Genomic DNA, 20612 nt, shown 5'->3' on the forward strand with positions numbered 1-20612 from the left:
GGAGAAAATGTCAGGGAAGAGCCTTGAGATTCCCTTCGCCACTGCTTGGGTTCCATATCGGCCGCGACAGCAGCGATCACCATCGTCACTTCTCCCTCTCTGCTTTTGCAACAGCCTCCCACGACGGCCCTGGCCCCACCCGCTGCTGCAGCATGAGGTCATCGCTAGCCAATCACCACGCGCCCGACAGAACACATCAAGCATTGATTGGCTGCAAGGACCGCCTCTGCCTCTCCCCACTCCGCTCATCAAACGCTCTGGGTCGCTAAGGGGCAAGAAGACGGAAACCGCCATTTCGGGGAAAGACCCCGAAAACAAGAGCCGGAATCACCATGCCATTTTAGTGGGGGAAACCCTTGTTTTATTCTTTGGCCTGCCCCATTTTTCTTCCGAGATAACCGTCTCTCTGTCCCTCCCCCGTTGAATCACCGCCACATAAAGGAATTCCCGCTCCCCTCCCCGCATTGTCCCGCCGGCGGCGGGGAAATCCTTCCCCTGGGCCGAGAGAAGTAGGAGGCAGCAACGGCAACTGCACCGACAGCAACGGCAGCTTTTTACCCCGATACACGGTGGCAGGGAGGCGGCGCTGACGGTGGCTGTATTTTCCCTGCTGCTTCTCCCCCCGACCTCTTCTGTTTCTCGCTCCTCCATCGAGACGGCGCTGGACTCCCCAGCTCCGCTTTTTATCCGGTGCCCGGAGCCTGCGCACTGGAGCCTCCTCAGCCCCTAGTGGGCGTCGATTTACACCCTAACCGAGTTCACCCAGCGCTGGAGGCCAGAGTGGGGAGGGGGAGGGGAGGTGGGGGCTGAGGTGGTTTGAGGAGTGGGAGGAAATGCATTGCTTTAGGAAGGTGATGGGAGGGGGTGTCGTTCCCAGGGCCTACTGTTATCCTTCCACCCAGTAGTGGCGTGCCCAAGCTCACCGGTATCCAGACTTGAGGGCTACTCAGGGAAAAGGAGTAAAGAACCAATCCTACCAAATATCGAAACTTCCCCAAACCTTCCGTGAATTGTTGAAAGCATCTGTTGTGAAAAAGACGGGGATTCTGTCCACCTTTCTGCCTCCAGTTGACTATCTTCGACCCTCTGTGGAGAGGCAACGGCGGGCGGCAGCCCACAAGCAAAATGGCGGCAGGCACCTTCGTCCCCTCCCCCTCTGCCCCTGCAGAGCGGGGCGGGCGGGCCCCGTGCACTTGCCGCCGCTGCCGCCGCGGCCGCCGCCGCGGCCGCCGCCGCCGTCGCCGCCATTTTCCCAGAGAGAGAGGCAGTGACACTGAGCGGGCGCAGGGGGCCGAGTCGGAGACCGTGCCTGAGTTCGGGAGCGGCAACAGAGGGGGCATAGACACTCTGAACAGCCTCGCCGTCGCCTCTACGTTCCTGCTGACTATCTCGGTGCCCCCTCCCCTACTCCTCGGTTGCTGGCGAAGAGGCTGCGCGCTGCTGTTTGGGGAGGGGTTGTGTGGAGCCGGGTCCGGTGTCCGCAGTGGCTGCTGTCGAGGGGTCGTCTGATCGTAGAGGTGTGGAGAGACTCCTTGGGGGTCGAGCAAATAACGGGGTTCGGGTGTCTGGTGTGTGAACATCACAGGTCAGTGCCTGTCGTCTCCTTGGGAGTTTGTGGGGTGGAGGAACGTGTGTTTCAAGGGGGAGGGGGCCTTCTCATCTTTATCCTTGGGGCGGGGGGGTCGACGTTGACTCTCAGGTGTATTGGGTGGAGCAAGACGTTGCTCGTTTGAATCGAATTTATGCTTTCTGTTCCTTGTCCCTAGAAAGGGAGCATTATGGCGGGTTTTAGGGCTGGGGAATGGGAAACTGGCAGTTAAACCCCCTTGAGAGTGGGAGTTAGGGAGGGGGCGCACTCCTGCTGGGCAGCCTGTGAAGGCCGCCTGGGTGAGGAGGGAGGCTTGTAGACTGTTAGTAGGTTTTGTGTCGAAGTGGTCCCAGGAGCTGCCAGCCCTCCCTTTCCTCCATCGCATCTTTTCAGGTGCTGAAAACCCGTACAGGCCTCATTTTCTTCTTCCATTTCTTAACTGGCGGCCTCTGGTATAATTTTCTCGTCAATACGAAGGGGGTTAAGAGAATGTCCTGGGTCTCTGTCTCCCTTTGTGGGAGACCCAGACATCTCATCCTCCCCGAGAGAAGGTAAACCCGCCCCTGAGGTGGTCACCCCCAGTACCCAGCCTTCCCAGTCTCCTCCCCCACTCCTCTTGCATTATCGCTGTCCTTTACTGGACCGAAGGCTTAGAATCCACAATATGGCCCATTTCTGAAAAGCTTATTTTGACCAAGGGATTGGCACCAACACTGTGGCAGCAGACACAGAAGAGAAACAAACGGTTCACTGTGCTAAACTGAGGAAGGGGGAGAGAAAAAACAATCCGGAGTGCTCTCTTCCATTGGCCTTAGTTCCGTAGAGAGCCGTTCTTGCTCGACACTGTCTTAAGAATGATACAATGTAAAGTCAGAGAAATCGCTAGCGTTAGCTTTAGAGTAAACCCCGTTTTTCCTATTTGCCCCCTTTTTTAGAGATGTGAATAACGTAAGGTGTTTGGAGTTCGGGAGACCTTGGAAAGAATTAAGTGAGGTGCATTCAACTCTAGGCTGGAGACATCAGTACCTAATTGGAAAATAGCCCGGTTTTTCCTTTAATTTCCGAGATGGGGAGTAAAAAGTGAAATTTCCCTCTTTTGTCCTTTACAGATTCTAAAAATGGCGGCCCCAGGCTGATGTTGTGGTAATCTAATCAGCTCGGGTCCTCCACACCCCATGCAGTGCGTTTGTCTGCAGCATATTACAGGCTTATTATGTTTACATGAAAAGACTGGGCTTTTCCCCCCAAAAACCGTTTACAACATGTGTTGATTTTACTGCAAATTACAATGCTGTGTTTTAGTTGCTTAATTTTATTGGTTTTTTTTTTTCCTGAGAGGCAAATAAAATGACACCACTTTTGAAAAAAATAAAAACACTCAGGTAACGTTAGAAATTTCAATAGTGAAGCTGGGTGTTCTTAAATATTAAAAAAAATTATTTGGGAACAAATAATAGTTTTTGTTTGGTTTAATCCAAGCATCTTTTATTCAATATGCCAAAGTAAATTAAAATGTTTGGTAAGTTTATTAAGTGTAATCTGCTTTGTATGACTAGACATTTTAATCTAGAATGAAACATTTCCCATCCAACTCTTGACCAGTTTTATGAATTTTGGTTTTTGTACTCTCTCAGATTAATTTTTAGGGAGCTGTACAAACAAGCCTAAACCTGTTACTTCACTGGGTGTGGAGATGCTTGTTCTTCTCACTATTAAATTTTGCATCCATTTTCTCCATTTATTTAAGCATTCCTTAAGAATGTTCTAAGTTGATTGTGTAAAATTTATTTGGTAAAGTGACACTCCATGCTTTTCTGCCTTTTAATATTCTTATGGCATATTGTCAGATAAGTGAAAGAGTAAGGCTTTAGTTCTTGAGCCTCCCTCCCTGCCAAACATGTCAACTTATCTATTATGGGATGGGATGTGGAGTTTAGTCAGTTTTAATAGTCTTTAAATGAAGGCCATAGCATAATAGGGTCTTGAATCCACTTTGTGCTAATTTCAGAATTTTATAGATTGAGGCAGAAAATGAAATGTTGTCAATTGAACTGTATTCTAAAAAGTGTGATTAGAATTCATCTCTAGTAGGAGGTCGATCTTTTTGGCCTGAACTAAGCAGTGAGATATGAGTGAGCCATTAATGGCATTTAATGACCATTCTGATTGTGAAGCAACTGAAAAAGATGAGTGCCTTCCAATCCTAGTAGTACTTTAAAAGATTGGAGAGTATACACCCTTTCATGATTCTCTTATTCCATTGTAAATGCTGCTCTAAAGTATTTACATAGAATAAGAGAATCATGAAGTTCATACATTAACTAGATTGATGTTAAGTTTCCGTTCTGCAAAGTAATTGTAGAAATAACTGGCATAGGGAGTTTTATCATGGAAGACTGAGCACACAACCTTACTTAGAATCTCTGAAATATTTTATTATAAAATGAAATGCTGTGGGTAGTAGGAGAGTTTGTGTAGGGATTTGGGGTCAATACCCATTTGTAATATGCTGAGTGATCATATAAATCCAGATCCTTTAACTGCCGTGTAAAGATTGTGCATTTATTTTAAAGACTAAGTGGTTAAGAACCGGGATTCAGAAGGTTGGTACTTTAAATTTACTATCTAATGTAGGAAATCAGTATACTCTTAGGGAAATTTGGTTTATGTAGCCATAGGAAGGAGCACTGTCTCTACCCATGTTTCTTGACCTTGGTCAGGTCTAGACAAAAAAGCATTTTGGACTTATTTGGCTTCAAACAAACAATGTCAAGTTAGAAATTATAAGAAAAGCTGCCTTCACTCTACTGGCTTTCTTCATACTGGCCTGCTTTGTTGCTTTGGGTTTTGTTTGTTTGTTTATATCAGTTTTGGTTCCTGTAAAATGAGACTGGCTTTTTTATAGTATATTGCACTTTAAATGATTACTTTATAAATAACATGACTATAAATGTTGGGTTTTTTAATTAATGTATACCCCAAAAGATTATAAGTTAGGATTGTCAAGGCAAAAAAAGGTTAGGCATAATTTTTGTTTCCAGAGAGTTTTGGTCCCTTGGGGGGAAGCTAGTCAAATGGTCTTTGTTCTTAGGATAGCCGAGTTTGAGGGATTAGTTGTTTATCTGTTTAAGTGGATTTGTAGAAAATCATAATGTAATTGGAGAGCAAATTTTATTTTTAGAGACTACATTTTGATCATACTTCCCTTTTGTTGTCAGTGTAAGTTATAGGATCCCTTTGATCTCAACTTAAGTTTAGAACCTTTATTAGGGCTTCTCCATTTCCCTTCAATTCTTTAGGTCTCTGATGACTCTTCTATAATTTTGGCTCTCTGTCTTCCCCACAGCTTCCAGCCAGAGAATTTTTACCATATATACCACAGTAAGTTCTAAGACTTCTTGGATCTAAAAATGAGGAAGTGAGGAAAAAAGCCAGTTAATAAGTTAGGAGAAATTCTTCCCCTCGATACATACCTTAGTGGTCTTAGTGAAATTATAACTTAAATTGATCTCTTATTTCTAATAATAATGTAGATATTTTCATGCATCAAACCCTTAAACCTATGGTTTTATTTTTTTAAAAAGTGTATTACGTAAATCCTAACAGCCCTGCTTTTCTGGAATTTACTACTGGGACTTAAATGTATACTACCATTGTGTCTTTAAAATGTATAAAACCAATAGGACTATGAAAAGTTATTAAAAACTGCTTAAGAAATATTAGCATGGAATTTTCTTAAAAGATGCTGTTTTTAAAAAATATTTTAATTATGTATAATAGTTTTATCTTCAAAGGATCTATTCTTAGCAGATGATAGGGGCTCAATTATTTGTTGAATTTAAAGCTTTTGTTTAAGAGAACGTATTTACATTTCAAATATTCATGGTGATCAAGGGACTGTTTCATGTCATGTGTTAGAATAAATGTTAAATACTTGTAGACAGTGAGACCTACTTTTTAATGTTGAATATATAACTATTTTTACTTCATAGTAAAATTATTTTTTGTGTGTGTTGACTGGCAAAATAAAAAGGATACTATGTGAGATATTGCGTATAAATGTTAGCTAGCTTTTAGGCTGGGTTTAAGATTGAAGTGGCTTACTATCTCGTTTTTACTCTTTTCCTGTCTTTTTGGTAATGTACACATGTGGGGAGGAGCCTCATTTTTTCCTAATACCGAAAGGATAATATTTTTGTATTACTTAAAAATTTATTTAATATGGAAGAGCAATATTTGTGGTTGAAAATTGTTTTTAGTGCACTAAATTTGAAGTAGAGAGTATTTAACTGTAAACATTTTGCTGTTGCAATGAAACAGTGAGTATTTTATAAAGAGGTAGGAATTAACCCAAAGAAGTTGTTTTTTGTTATTGTGAACACTCATGCTAAGTGCTACATTAAAAATCAAATAGTGGTGACTCAGGCTAAGTTAATTAGATTTATTTGTATCTTTAAGAATATGAGTTTTTATTAATCATTGGTAACTAGTATGCTTTTTTTACTTAAATCAGAGTCAAGAAAACAGTTGGTCTTATTTCACTTGATACACATTTTCACGTAATATAAAATCAGTTCTTTTTTTCCTTGTGGACAGCTCATAAATCAAATTTTATTTGTAGACAGTTTAGGAAAACCATTTTTGTATGTTAGGTGAATTTTACAGTTTTATTGAAAATCTGATTTGGTTATTTACCTAAACTATTTAAGCTGTTTGTTGCGTTGAAAATGTCCAACATCACAATCACAATTCTTTTCTGATGTGTTGCATTAAGATGCCATCAAAACACACATTATACCTTTAAATAAGTAAATAATTATAATAATTTAATGAGTAAATAATCAATTACTTGTATATCATTTTTAATTAAAATATTTATTTTTGCATTTTAAAACTGTCTTAAGTGTGAAATCTGGGTTTAAGAAAGGACCTGTATACAGGTCAACATGACAAAGAAATTATTGTGCAGCTTTCCTTATTCTAGTTTTACAACTAAAGAAGAGATAATTTTCTAGCAACTCTTAGATGATTGCTCAGTTTATAGAGTTAATTCAAAGTAATAAACATTCTTGATCCTGAAGTTTGTTATTGAGAAAGATAACACTGAGTAATCACACCTGTGTTATAACCACTATGGTTGCAGCATTAAAGGCCTGAACCGAAGTAAAGTTCCGCAACCTTAGTGGCGGAAAGCGAAGTAATATAACATGGGATTGAGTTAGCTTTGGCTTGTGGTATTTGTAAGATAATTTTAAAGTTCAAGTTCACATAATTATGTTATGTAACATTTTCTCTGAGACCAGAAAGATTTTCAATATTTTAATCTATGTTGACTTTTGTTTTCAAAGCATTGGATATTTAAAACAGTTTTATTTAAAGAGTTAAACAGAATTTACCTGGATTCCCGTTTTTTTCACTGTTTGGTCTAAGAATAAGGTAAAGCCTAGTGTCAGTGGGCAAAAGTGAGGAACGTGGTGAAAAGAATTAACCATTACCACTTAGGATATTGTTAGGAAAACACAGTTTTGTTTTTTCAGTTCACATATCAAAAGACTATATATGAGAAAGATACAGTCTAGACTGTTTAATATTTTTTCTGATTTCACAGATTAATAATGAAATTTGATCATCTCTATTTTTGAGTTTACAGGGAAACCTCTTGAATTCCTCTTATCCTGGTTTATATGTTTAAAGAAAGGCAAGGTTCATGAATTTGAAAACCCATTTCCTCTTAATGATGTTGCAAAAGATGGGGAGATTCTTGATGTGACTGATGTGAATGATTAGGACTGTGCTTTAGTAGCCATAAGTTGATGGGGGTCTGAGGTTAGTCTGATACATAGTAACTCTTCTCCAGAAAATAACATTGTTCCTTTTGGAATTACTTGCTTTTCTGCTTGTCTTTAAAGGAAGCTGTATAGTTGCTTGAATTGACACAGCCTTGTTACATCTTATCATTAAGACCCTACCAAAATGATATTTTTGAAGCACAGACAAAAGATTAATGTAGCTATTATTTGTCTTGCACAATGTATTTCTACTTCTCAAAAGTCTGCTGTTGGGCCGCCCGGTGGCTCAGGCAGTTGGAGCTACATGCTCCTAACTCCGAAGGCTGCTGGTTCGATTTCCACATGGGCCAGTGGGCTCTCAACCACAAGGTTGCCAGTTCAACTCCTCGAGTCCCGTAAGGGATGGTGGGCTGCGCCCCCTGCAACTAGCAACGGCAACTGGACCTGGAGCTGAGCTGCGCCCTCCGCAACTAAGACTGAAAGGACAACTTGACTTGGAAAAAAGTCCTGGAAGTACACACTGTTCCCCAATAAAGTCCTGTTCCCCTTCCCCAATTAAAAAAAAAAAAAATCCTGCTGTTTTAGGGCTTGTTTGGATACAAGGTACAGAAGTCAGCTCCAATAGCTTAAGTAAAAGATTTGTTAAAAGGCTGTGTGGGGAAATCTCACAGAACTTACTTGAAGAAAGTACAGTTGGGCCTCACAGGAATTGGCAAGGTGTCAGAGAGCCACTGTCCTCCATCTTGGTCCTTCTAATTAGCTGTGACTGGAGATTCAGGTAGGGTGGTTATTTAGGGTGTGTCGGGGTAGTTTCCTTGCGTGGAGAGCAAGAGAAGTACACCTCTAATTCATCTGCAAACAATTACTTTTTTTTTTTAACAGATTTACTTGGGAGGGCCTCCAAAACTAATTAATATCAAACTGATGATTCTATTTTTAAATTTAAAATGCAAATATTATATGTAAATATGCATATGTAGGTTGATGAATGCTTTTAAAATAACCCAAGGGTTTTTTGTTTGTTTTAATTTTTTTATTTTGAAATAATTTCAAACTTACAGAAAAATTACATGAATAGTACAAAACTTCCCTTACACCCTTAACCTATATGACCTGATTTTTAACATTTTGTCACATTTGCTTTATTATTCTCTCTGTACATATAAAATATTTTTTTTGAACCATGTGAAAGTATATTGCCTACATCATGCCCTTTTACAGCTGTTAATACTTAAGTATGCATTTCCTAAGAGTGATCATCTTTTCTTAGGTAACCAGAGTGGTTAAATTCAGGAAATTTAGCATTGATGTAATACTTTAGTCTGTTGTTCATTTCCATCAATTATCCCAGTTATGCCCTTTATTAGCATTTTTTTTCTGGTACAATCCAGGATCACAGATCGCATTCATTTCTCAGGAGCAGTTCCTCGGTCCTTGTCTTTCATGACATTGCAGGCTAGTTATTTATATAGTGCCCCTCAATGTGGGTTTGGCTAATGTTTCTTCATGATTAGGTACAGATTTTGCATTTTTGGCAGGAATACTAGATAAGTATTGTAATACGTGTTTTTCTGCCATCTGGAGGCACTTGATTTTTTTTTTTTTTTTTTTTGCCACTTACCCAGGTGTGTTCATTCTGATTGCTTGGCTAAGGTGTTGAGTAGTTTCTCCACTATATAGCTAGTGTTTCTCATTTTATTATTAGGTAATTCATGGGGAGATACTTTGAGATTGTGTGAACGTTTGGTTCCTCGTCAGACTCTCCTCTCCTATTGACTCAGTATTTGTTGGTGATTCTTTCCTGAGTAATTTTTTTCTCTGGTGGTTGCAAATACACCAAGGTTTTTTAGGAGTTGTTTGTTTCTGGGTAATTGGGATTGTGGGAGTATTATTTTCTTTTTTCTTATGGTTTTTCTGCAATGCATGTGGGCTGCTTTTGTAATCACAACAAATAAGACATTTTAAGGAAGGAAATGTACTGATAATTTAGATAGTATCAGATAGTATTCCTGCACAGTTTTCCACACAAATGGGATTTAAAATAATTTCCTAAATGCTGGTCTAATTAGAAATCAAGAACACAGAAATTAAGTACTTAGATTATTAAATTATCTTTTTAATGCGGTAGTTCCAATTCCTCACTTAATTTTTAGAATTATTGCTAAATGAACCTTGAGTTACACTTGTTTAAGTTTATGATGTGCTACTAATGCTAACAGTTGATTTCTAAGACAAGGCTGAAAATATATATTTAAATTATGGTAGTATTCCCCTTTCCCCATTTAAAAAATCCTTCAGGTAATATTTTTGAAGTAAAATATTTTTTTCTAAAATCATTGAGACAAGTTCTTTTTTCTTTTTAACATATATATGCAAGTCAGTATTTTTAAAAAGGGGGTTAGTGAGATGGTACACTTAATACACATAGCATCAAACTTCTGTAACTCTTAGAACAAAGTAGTATATGATTTTTCAAACCACGTAAAGAAATACATACTCATTGTAGAAAAGTTCAGAAGGACAAGAAAGGGACACAAAACATGGAAAATATTTGTTTAGACTTTAATCATGTTATAAACTTTTATCAAGTTGGCATGTTTCCTTTCCATGATAGCAGAATATTAGTAGTGAATTTGGATGATAATTTGAATGTCATACTGATTCAAGCCCTAGGTAACATACTGAATGAAAATTATTAATTTAATTTCTTTGGAAATTTTCAGAGAGATGGAAAAAAAAATTTGAGACTTGTGAACATGTATAGAGTGAAGATTACATTCTCTAAAACTTAATATTTTCTTCTGAGAAAATGAGGACACATGTCAAGAGTAGTGAGTATTAATGAGATGATGCAGCGGGTTCTTAGCATTTTGTAGGTGCTTGATTGGTTTAAAACTTACTTGAATCAACTGTACTTAACTATCTTAAGAGAATGAAAGTTCGTTTTGTAGTATTTTATCTCATTAGGTGCAAAAACAAATTTTATCTCATTAGGTGCAAAAACAAGTCCCATGATGAACTAAAGGATTTCCTTTTAGTCTGGAACCCTATCCTGGATATGTGAAGTAGCACCCTGTTGATTCAAGTTAAGAAACTAGAGTTAGAATTGATTTGTGAGATCTTTTTGTTAAGTATTTCTTATTGTGGTGCACAGACAACATGTATCATTTACATGCAATGCTTATAAAATGAACATTCTTGGGCCCCATTCCAGAGCTACATAATCACGTGTAGTGGGGCTTTGAGCTGGCATTTTAGTATTACTCTCAACTGATTTTTACACTGTTCCAGCTCTTCCCTTTTATTTTACAAGTAGATTAAGCCCCAGGGAACTTAAATAAATTTCCCGACGTCGTATAGATAGTGGTTGATCAAGGATTAAAATTGAGATCTCGATGCTTGGTGCTTTATACTTATTTAAGAAACCAACCGTGCTGACTCCAGGACACTCACTATTTTTGGATTCTGTGGATGAGGGAATACTGGTCTTTGTGCAGAGTCATGTGACAGACTATATTTAGTGTTTCTGTACATCCCAATTCAAGATGATCTGTTGGTTTCCAGAACCCATGTCTTGAATTGGAATTGGAATTATAGCAGTACAAATTGGAATCAAGTTGTGGTGAACTTTGAAAGCTAGGATAAAAGTATGGACTCTCTGGGAGAGCTACTGAAAATTTTGTTTGGAGAGTGACATACTGGGACATGCTTATTTACCCCCCCCCCCCCCAATTCTTAAGATTATGAAAGTGATACATGCTTATTAAAAGAACTCAAACAGTGCTTCTTTAGAGGCAGTATTGCATAGAGTATAAGAGTGGATACTCTAGGACCACACTGCTTTAGTTTGACTTCACTCAAACCAGGTTTCACTGCTTTGTGACCTTGAGCAAGTTACTTAATCTTTGTTTGCCTTAGTTTCCTGATCTGCAAAACGGAGATAATAATAGAGCCTACCTTATAGAGTCTTTTTGAGAATTCAGTGAATTAACATGTGTAAAAGTCTCTAACAGCTGTTTCTGCTGTAGTTGCTAGAAAAAAGGGAGTCTGTGATTCCCATCCTGTGTTTTTCATATGCTGAGGTGATCTCTATTTATAGTTTATGTATTTTTCCTGAAGTGTTTTATGTAGATACTGTAGAAGTTTCTTTAATCTTTATTTAACCAACCTGCAGGATTAATATTCCTTCTTTAAAAAATGCCCGTTGTATGTTGAATGATGTATAAACTTCTCTGTGCTGCTTCTACTGGTGAGTTGAATGCTCGTAAGAGTCATACGATTGTTCCCAAATTGGCTAATCCCATTGTACTTGTATTTATATTATTTCATTAGCTATTACACAAACCAGTGATAAATGACTATAAAGAGAGAATTGTTTAAGTGAAAACTGTAAGTTAAATACTTTGGAAAACTTGATAAAGGCAAATTAATTGCTGAAGAAAGTTGTCAAGTTAGGTATGAGTAAGATAGCTAAAAGATTATGTGGAAAAAATAATAAAGATCTAAAAGGTAGTCTACATTCATGTTGTTCCATAAGTGTCAAGTGATTTCCTACCTTGAAATCATCTAAAACCCAAAACCATAGATAATGCATTATATGAGGGTATGATTTGTACAAGAACAAGAACCCAGAATTCCAGTTAGAGGAGCCATATTCAAAGAGAACATATTGGCTTGACACCAGAATATTGATGAATGATACTTTAAATTAAAAATATATAGTGTTTAAGATATATATATATATATAATTTTTTTATGATAGTGAGAAACTGATATTTATTGTTTAAGTTTAATCTAGAGTTATAGTGGAGATTTGAAAACATTCTGCTGGTTTAGCCTAAACTATCATTTATAGGCAGTTTAAAGTAAATGGTTCATTAAGGATTTTGGGGAAAGAATTTCTAGTTCAGTCCACAACTTCACATAGTAATTTTTTCTCCACGTTCAAATTACTTTTATAAGACTGGCCGATCAGCTCAGTACATGTGGATTATTTTTCATTTATAAATAACCTCTTCACAGAAAGGTCTTTTTACAGTGAAGTTTAAAAGCGAAAGAGAGTGTAGCCTGTCTCATAGGATATATACTAGTTGCTTATAGCACTCATTTTATCTACCAACTTCATTCTTGACATTATTTTTTCCCTTTATTGTAAACACTGTCAGTGATTATATGCCTTGTACAAGACAGGCTACTCTAAAAGCCTGTTTTGAACAAGACACATAAAACGTTAATAAACTTTGCATATCTGAGTATTTTTCCTAATAGAGACTTAGATCTATTTACTTCCATAATTCCCTCAATGGTAACATCTTGTAAACCTATAATACAATATCATGACCAGAATATTGACATTGATACAATCCACCCACTTTGTTCAGATTTCCCAAGTTTAACTTTCACTCCTGTATGTGTGTGTTTATTTAATTCTCTGCATGTTTATCGCAGGTGTAGGTTCCTGTATCCACCACCACAGTTAAGACACAAAACAGTTCCATCACCACAGGGATTCCTGGTGTTGCCCTGTTATAACTACACCAGTCTGGTCTCCATTTCTGTAATTTGTCATTCAAGAATGTTCTATAAATGGGTAGAATTATACAGTATGTGACCTTTTGGGGATTGGCTGGGTTTTTTTTTTTCCACTCAGCATAATTTCCTAGAGATTTATCCAAGTTGTCGCATGTATTAGTAAGTCATACTTTTCTATTGCTAAGTAGTGTTCCATTTAATGTTATTTGCCCATTTGGTAGTTACCACATAGAATATACAGCTTAACAATTTTCCTTTTAAATCTACAGAACATGTTGTCTTTTTTGTTGTTGTTAACTTTTCTGACTCTATTTTCTCCTACTATCTCAATCCCAAACTCTCACAGGACTGCTGAGAGCACAATTTAAAAATTACTCATGCAGATAACTTTTTTTTTTAACTGAAGGAAGTTTTAGAACCCATTGAAATATGTGATGTTATGCTTTACAGTACTCATTACTTTTGTACATAGAAATAAGAGTTTAAGGAATTTGGGAGATGTGATTATTCTTAAGTTTGAAGATTCTTTTTCTGCATTTGTGTATTGTGCAGTACATTCTAAGGTGTATAGTTGTGGGCCTATGGTAAGTAGCAAGTGGGGATAGATAACTGTTTAGTGTGAAATCACTTTTGGTAGTTATACTCTCAGGTATGGGCAACGACTAAACTCATTCTAAGAACAGTTTTGTGTGTGTGTAGGAAAAAGAAATTATATATTTGTATCTTGAGAGACTGATCTAACCAGATAACAACCACTGAATTGGTACTTGCATAAAAGGCCATATTTTACTAGATTTTACACTATAGTTTAGTGATCTCAAACACTTTGGGGTATGACAAATACTGTTCAAAAATAATAGCATCATGTGTTAAACTGGATAGTATTGAAATTAATTTAATTTGGAGTGGTGGTGGAAGAGTGTACCAGTGCTTTTAGCTGGTTGCAGAATTGGTATTTAGAATAGCTTCCCAAAAACCCTGGGAGAAAGAATGATAATCCCCCATTATATAACGCTAAACAAATGGTTCACTATATCATATTCATACATGTATTGATTGAATTAATGAACTTTATTTAAAATTTAAATTTTTTTTTTTAATTGGGGCATATTGGGGACCAGTGTGTTTCTCTAGGGCCCATCAGCTCCAAGTCATTGTCCTTCACTCTAGTTGTGGAGGGCCCAGCTCAGCTCCAAGTCCAGTTGCCATTTTCAATCTTTAGTTGCAGGGGGTGCAGCCCACCATCCCATGTGGGAATTGGACCGGCAACCTTGTTGTTAAGAGCTCGCGCTCTAACCAACTGAGCCATCCGGCCGCCCCTGGACTTTATTTTTTAGAGCAATTTTAGGCTCACTTCAGAAATGAGTGGAAAGTGCAGCGTTCCCAAACGCCTCCTCCCCGCACTCAGGCACAGCCTTCCCCACCAACAACGTTCCTCATCATCATGGTACATTTGTTGCATTCAGTGAACTAACATTGACACATCTTATCAACCAAAGTGTGTGGTTTGCGTTAGGGTTCACTTCTTGTGTTCATGTATTTTTTTTTAAAGGTCGTTTTTCTTGATACTTTAATTTACTTTGATTCCAATATCAAATCTCTAGTGAGCTAAAGTCAAGGTAAACTGGATTGCAAGGTAAGTCAGTTTGGAGTTCTAAAAAATACTGGCTGATTTGGGAAGGTGCTTCATTCTTGACTGTCCAGAGATGGTTTGGTGGTCATTAGGTAATATCATAAGAATTGCCATTGGCTTATTCTTTAAAGAGTTTAATCTTATTGGAGCCAATCCTTTTTGACAAAAATTCTGTAAAGAGGATTTCAGGGTCCAAATGCCGTATGTATTTTAATCATTACTCTGTACACAGATTTCTAGTTTAAGAAAATAACTGCAACAATGTGTTTGGGGTTTGTAGTAAAGAGGCTTGGCTGTTGACTTTTTAAGTGCAACTACTTCAGTCACATTCTCTGAATTTGCAGTCGAGTATGAAAGAATCCTTTCTCTTTTACTGACAAGAATGGACTCTGGAATAGATCAGAAATTCCTAATAGTTTACTTGAATTTTATAATTATAACTGAGCATTGTTCTCTAATACTCATCTTTTAAGGACTTTTCCTAAGTATTTAATTCCCAGAAATTTTACCTGATAATCATAGCTAAAACTTAACTGAGTGCCGCATACAATCCTTGAAACAATTCAGATATACTATGGTTATTCCTATTTACAAATGAGGAACTAAAGATTCAAGAGAATAAGTAATCATTATTAATAAGGGGCAGAATGTGAAAGCTGAAGTGTTGCTGCTTTGATAGTATTGAATTTAAGTAGTAATAGTTGGAATTGCGCTAAATAAGATACAGAGAAACTCTGAAAATTGTATAGAACAAGAAAATGTGCTTTTTGAACATTGAATTTTATATATAGGTTTCCATTTTTCAAGTTGATCTACGAACATTAACCCTGACTACAAGAAGACAGGTTTTTATAGATTTTATTTGTTAGGAAAGTATTCGAGTGTAAATTGAATTGATGAAATTCTTTGTCTCTAGGAACCAAATGGTTGTTAAAGGTAGACTCAAGTTAAAATTTAACTGGTTAAATAGGTGTTCTGCTTAACAAATAGTTCCGTATATAAAGAATTGAATATACTTACGCCTACATTAGTAACCTCACATTTGAAGCATGGGTCCCTTAATTTATGGGTTGCTTTCAATTCACTAGTGGGGCATGTTTTTATTCCTGAAAATAATAGGGAATTTAAGTATCTTTATCCTTTTATTATATGCTTTGCACCATCCCTGAAATATTTTAAATGCAAATTTTTGACTTTGAGCCCATGTATCTCCACTTTTGTAGTGTGTTAGTGCATTGTTGTGGAATGGATTTAAGTTTATAAGTAGATTAGGTTTGGGGGAGGAACAAAGTGGGTTTTGTTATTGTTCTTTAGTGTGCCAGGTGATCTGGAGTGAGATACTTATGTATTTATTTAATTTCTCCTCTTTATGAGAGAGGCAGTTGTCAGTTTTTCCACCTGAACTATAAATTCTAGATTATTTGTTTTACGAATCATCTGGCAAATTTTAATTTTAGGCAAATGATGAATGTGTAGATTCTAGAATCAGACTGCTAGGGATAAAATCCTGATTCTACTATTTATTAGCTATGGAACTTTGGACAAGTTTAACCTTTCTGCTTTTATCTGTAAAATGGGGATAATAAATATACCTACACCATAGGCTCTTTGTAAGGTTGAAGCATTGTAAGCACTCAGTATGTAAAACTATTAAAATCTCTGGTTGGGTAGGGTTGAGTATCAATCAGGTAAGTGCTCATGGAGCACTGCCTGATACTAATATTAACCCAATTAGAGAAATACGTAATTCATTCTGTTGTCAAATTTATTTTTTTTAGCTTTTTAGAATTGGTATTTATTTTGTTGTTTTCATGATCAGAAATAATGTGTTAATGTACTTGGACTGTTAGATTTAAACTAAGATTATAAATTTTACCTACTTCCATTTACAGTTGAAGCCAGAATAGTGAAATGACTTTCCCCAAGTTTCATATGTAGGTAGTAACTTGGTAATAGGCCTTGATCAACCAGTATTTTTTATTATGCCTTAGTCAGCTACTATAAATAAAAAATCTTAAATGAGCAATAAGAGCAGTTTAATTTATAATTTATAATGAATTCTCTGGTGTGCGGTTCCTCACAATTTCTTTCAAGTTTCTTTATTTCATTTCTATTAGTAATTCAGCCAATAATTCACTTGCTTATTCTCTTAGTGATACATGTCCAAAATATAAACACTGATTTAATTTTAAGTATTTATTGAGCTCTGTGTAAGGTGCTCATAAAGGACAGGAAGATAATAAATGACTCTTCTCAAAAAGATTATTTTACATTGGGCACTTTTATTTGTAATTTTAGGGAAAAAATTTCCTCATATTTTCATCCTTTCTGTCTTTGGGTGTCATATTCATCTTTGCAGTGGTATTTTTTGTTCTGTGAACTTTTTAACATGGTCTTAAAAGCAGCCTCAGTCTTCCAGTTTTTCTGATAGACTGTTTTCTAATTTAATGGTTTTTCCTTGCCTTTTATCTTGTTTTTCCTACTTTAGGGTTTTGTTTTGGTATCATTGTCTTTGCTTTGCTAAATCTGCTTGTAATATTGTATTTTCTTTAGTTTGGTTTCTAGCTTTAATTGTTGCCTTTACTTGTGTTTACATTTATTTATATAAAAAAGCAAAGAATAAATTTATCTTTCTAAGAATTAGAAGCTATCTTTGTGTGATAGTCCCTTTGGTTTTAGGTGCCGTTAGACAGAAGTACCTATAATTTTATGCCATTTAAAAACAGCTCAATACTCCTATGTTCACTTGGTTTCTAGGTCTATTCTGGATAGCAGGTTTTGTGAAGACATTTATTCTTTCTTGGACCTCAGATTTACCAGACATCTCATGGTATTTCCTTTTATATTATTTTTTTTTAATGGCTGCCATTTATTCTCAATATATTTTATACATATTTTACTTGCCAGTTGGATAACCATTTTTTTTTGATTCGCATATAAGATGTGAAAGCGTGCTAATTGTTTGGATTGTATTGAATTTTTTTTCCTCTAGTTATGCCTGTGTTATAAGCTCACATCTTGCCTACTTACTACATTGGTTTTCTTTTTTCTTATTTTTAAAGACACAATGATTTTACCCTAATGAATTTATGATTTTATTAAATATCAACTGGGTTTGCGAGTGTTCTGGCTGTAGATTTTTTGATATTAATGAAGATAGTGAAATATTTGCCAACTTATGGTCTCAATAGATATGATCTCTTGTCTTCTGACCCCTTGTGAGCAAATTACTGAGTTGTTCTTCCCTATTGAATCAAACTCAGAGTCTCTGGTTCTGTTTCAGATGTGATGATTTGTTTTTCTCCTGGGGATGAGCTTCTGTGTTTTTAGAGAGATGCATTTCTGAAGAAGGTGTCACGTAGTTGTTTTTATGGCACTTAATTGGATAGGTTGACAACTCATTTGGTTAATGAGGTGGAGCTGCAGTTTTATCCTGGGTGCTCTAATTCATGCACCAGTCCTTTGTAGCATGCCTAGGCGTTCCAGGCACTGTGCAGGGTGTGAGACAGGCAGCGTCACACAAATATAAGCCATTGTCAGAAATAGGTTTAATTATGGCAACTTGTCACTACTATCTAAAAACAGCTCAAATGTAGTGTTTACTGAGGATTGTATATTTATATAAAAATGGGGTACACAATTAAATACATCCTCAACGATTCTTTTAAGATGGAAATATTATTCAGTTACCTAAAAGAATACATAATGATTTAATTTCTGTTTTCCAGTTTTTGGCTCTGGATAAAAAAAAAACACAACTAAATATTTAACAACATATACCTAAAATATAAGATTTTCTATGAATTTAACATAAAGATAATAAGCTGAGCAGAAGAAAACTTCTACAAACTAGATGCTACCAACGAGGAAGAGAATTATATTTTTAATTGTTATCTGTTATTGGGTTGAAGTCTTCAGCATTTTAAAGAAATACAGAATCATTTAACAGTTGAACAGAACAAACTTACAGTTTTGTATATTGCTTGCATTTTGTCATTTAGAAATTTTATAATTGTATAGCTTTGGGCAGGTTAATAAATACGGCTTTTATGAAGACTAATATGGTCACGGTGCAGAAAGGAAGTTAGGACTTTTCCTTTTTCTCATTCTTTTTTGTTTTTAGAGGATAATTTTAATTTGATGGAACAAACTATAAAAATACAGCAAGTAGACAATCATAATTACTTTATTTTCAAAAACTATTAGAAGATTCTCTTTAAATGAGAGCTATAGAGTTTTTCTAGCCACACATTTTTTTATGATGAAATAAGAGCAACTTATGTAACTATCACTTATTGATTGCTAAATATGTGTTATGCAGTGTACAAAATGCTTTACATTATTTCATTTTCTTCATAGAAACCCTATGGGGATAAATTAAACAAGGAATCTGATGCTTAGAGAGGTTTAATAACTTGCCTAGCTCACACACATCTAGTGAGCGTTAGAGACAGGCTGCAGTGCTTACGTTTTAAACTTTTAGATGCAATTGCCTATTGTATATTTTTGTTGTAATAACTTGTAATCTAGAAGCTCTCCCCCAGTTATATTATGCATGGTTTAAAAGTAAAGGCTAGTTTTTTTTGGAGAATTCAAACCACCATTACCACCTTATTTCTCTATTTTGGTATTTTCTACCATAATGTAGGAGCTCAATCTGCATCATCTTTGAAATAGGAATTAAGCTGAGTAGGTATTCTCAAGCTTACTTGTAAAAATTAAAGATAAATATAAGAATTACTGTTTGAAGAAACCGCTCTTCTGTGTTTCTTCAGGTATAACATGACAGGCACAATTTTGACTGTTGCTCTTTTCCTTTTTATGGGATTATCTCTATCTGTTTTGTTCCCAAGTTTTGCTATATCATTGCTGAAAAGATTTTGAGATATTTCACAAACAGTACATGTAGCAAATATTATACAGTGAATTTAGATGAAAAAAATTGATGTTGAAACGGAATGTATTTTCGTTACTATGGTAAATTTGTTTTAGAAAACACTTCAAGTATATTAGTTTTCTCTACTAATGGTCTGTATTAGAAATAGACAACTCCCTCAATATGCATGTATTTCTGTAGTATGGAAAATGGCAACCATTGTAAAACAATTGATTTTATTACAAATAAAATAACTCCTTTTATACATGTATAAACAATAGAGTGGAGTTGGTTCAAATCCTGATTTTATCTCTTAAACTGAGTACCCTTGTTGAGGTTATTTAACCTTTCTTGCTGTTGTGTTCCTCAGTGGTAAAGTGGGGATACCAGAGTTGTGAGGATAATTATAAATCATCCATGTAAAAACTTAGTATGGTGCTTAGTCCATAGTAAGTACTCAATATTTGTTAATTTATTGTTAGATCACTCACTGATCCAAGACAGTTTGTTTTTGGATACTAGTGCTATAAGAAATTCCATTTTATCTTTCAAAATGAATAATATTTGTTGGTTCTTCGCTAAGCAATATAAATAGTAATCCTTCCTTTGACATCCTAAATTCATTTCCTAAGGAAGGTTATGATTCAGAACTTTCTTTTGATCACAATCACATAGCTTAATTCCAGAAAAATAAATGAATAAAGCAAATTTTAACTTACATAGATATTTTAGTAAAGAATGTTTTCTTCATGTATTTTACTTACTGTTAATTGCTATAGTGTGACTTATTGCTAGGAATAGGGAGATGATTCTTAACTTTTTGTTCCCTTTTCTTTTAAACAGGGTTTGTGGATGCACTTAGATGTTTGCAATGAGCACTGTGGCTGGCATGCCCCAGTGTTTTGGATACCAATGCATAGGACTCCATAGTAATCGAATTTATCAGAGGCGAACGTCATGAGCATAGTGATCCCATTGGGGGTTGATACAGCAGAAACGTCATACTTGGAAATGGCTGCAGGCTCAGAGTAAGTATTTAAAGTAAAGGTATTTTGGATAAGGAAAGGCAAAATATATCATACAATCAGTTTAGCACAACCAAACAGTACTTGATTTGCATTTATACTTTTCTCATTTTAGACTCTTGGCTAAAATAAAAATGCCAGAAAGTTAAAGGCAAAAATCCCTTCAACT

The 20612-nt window shown here is 36.1% G+C and overlaps 1 protein-coding gene across 3 annotated transcripts in view; it reads left to right on the forward strand.

Moving 5' to 3' along the window:
* Positions 1 to 1238: 1238 nt before the first annotated feature.
* Positions 1239 to 20612, forward strand: part of KMT2E (lysine methyltransferase 2E (inactive)) — a 72574-nt gene continuing 53200 nt past the window's right edge. For 2 of the 3 annotated variants that reach the window (XM_033088266.1, XM_033088268.1), the window contains exons 1-3: positions 1239 to 1585; positions 17300 to 17372; positions 20262 to 20446. In XM_033088266.1, the coding sequence (XP_032944157.1) occupies positions 20376 to 20446 (71 nt within the window). In that variant the 5' untranslated portion in view covers positions 1239 to 1585; positions 17300 to 17372; positions 20262 to 20375. The remainder of the gene's footprint in view (positions 1586 to 17299; positions 17373 to 20261; positions 20447 to 20612) is intronic. The other variant, XM_033088267.1, reaches the window with a different exon arrangement.

Source organism: Rhinolophus ferrumequinum, chromosome 20 (genome assembly GCF_004115265.2).
Source record: "Rhinolophus ferrumequinum isolate MPI-CBG mRhiFer1 chromosome 20, mRhiFer1_v1.p, whole genome shotgun sequence".
Lineage (NCBI taxonomy): Eukaryota > Metazoa > Chordata > Mammalia > Chiroptera > Rhinolophidae > Rhinolophus > Rhinolophus ferrumequinum.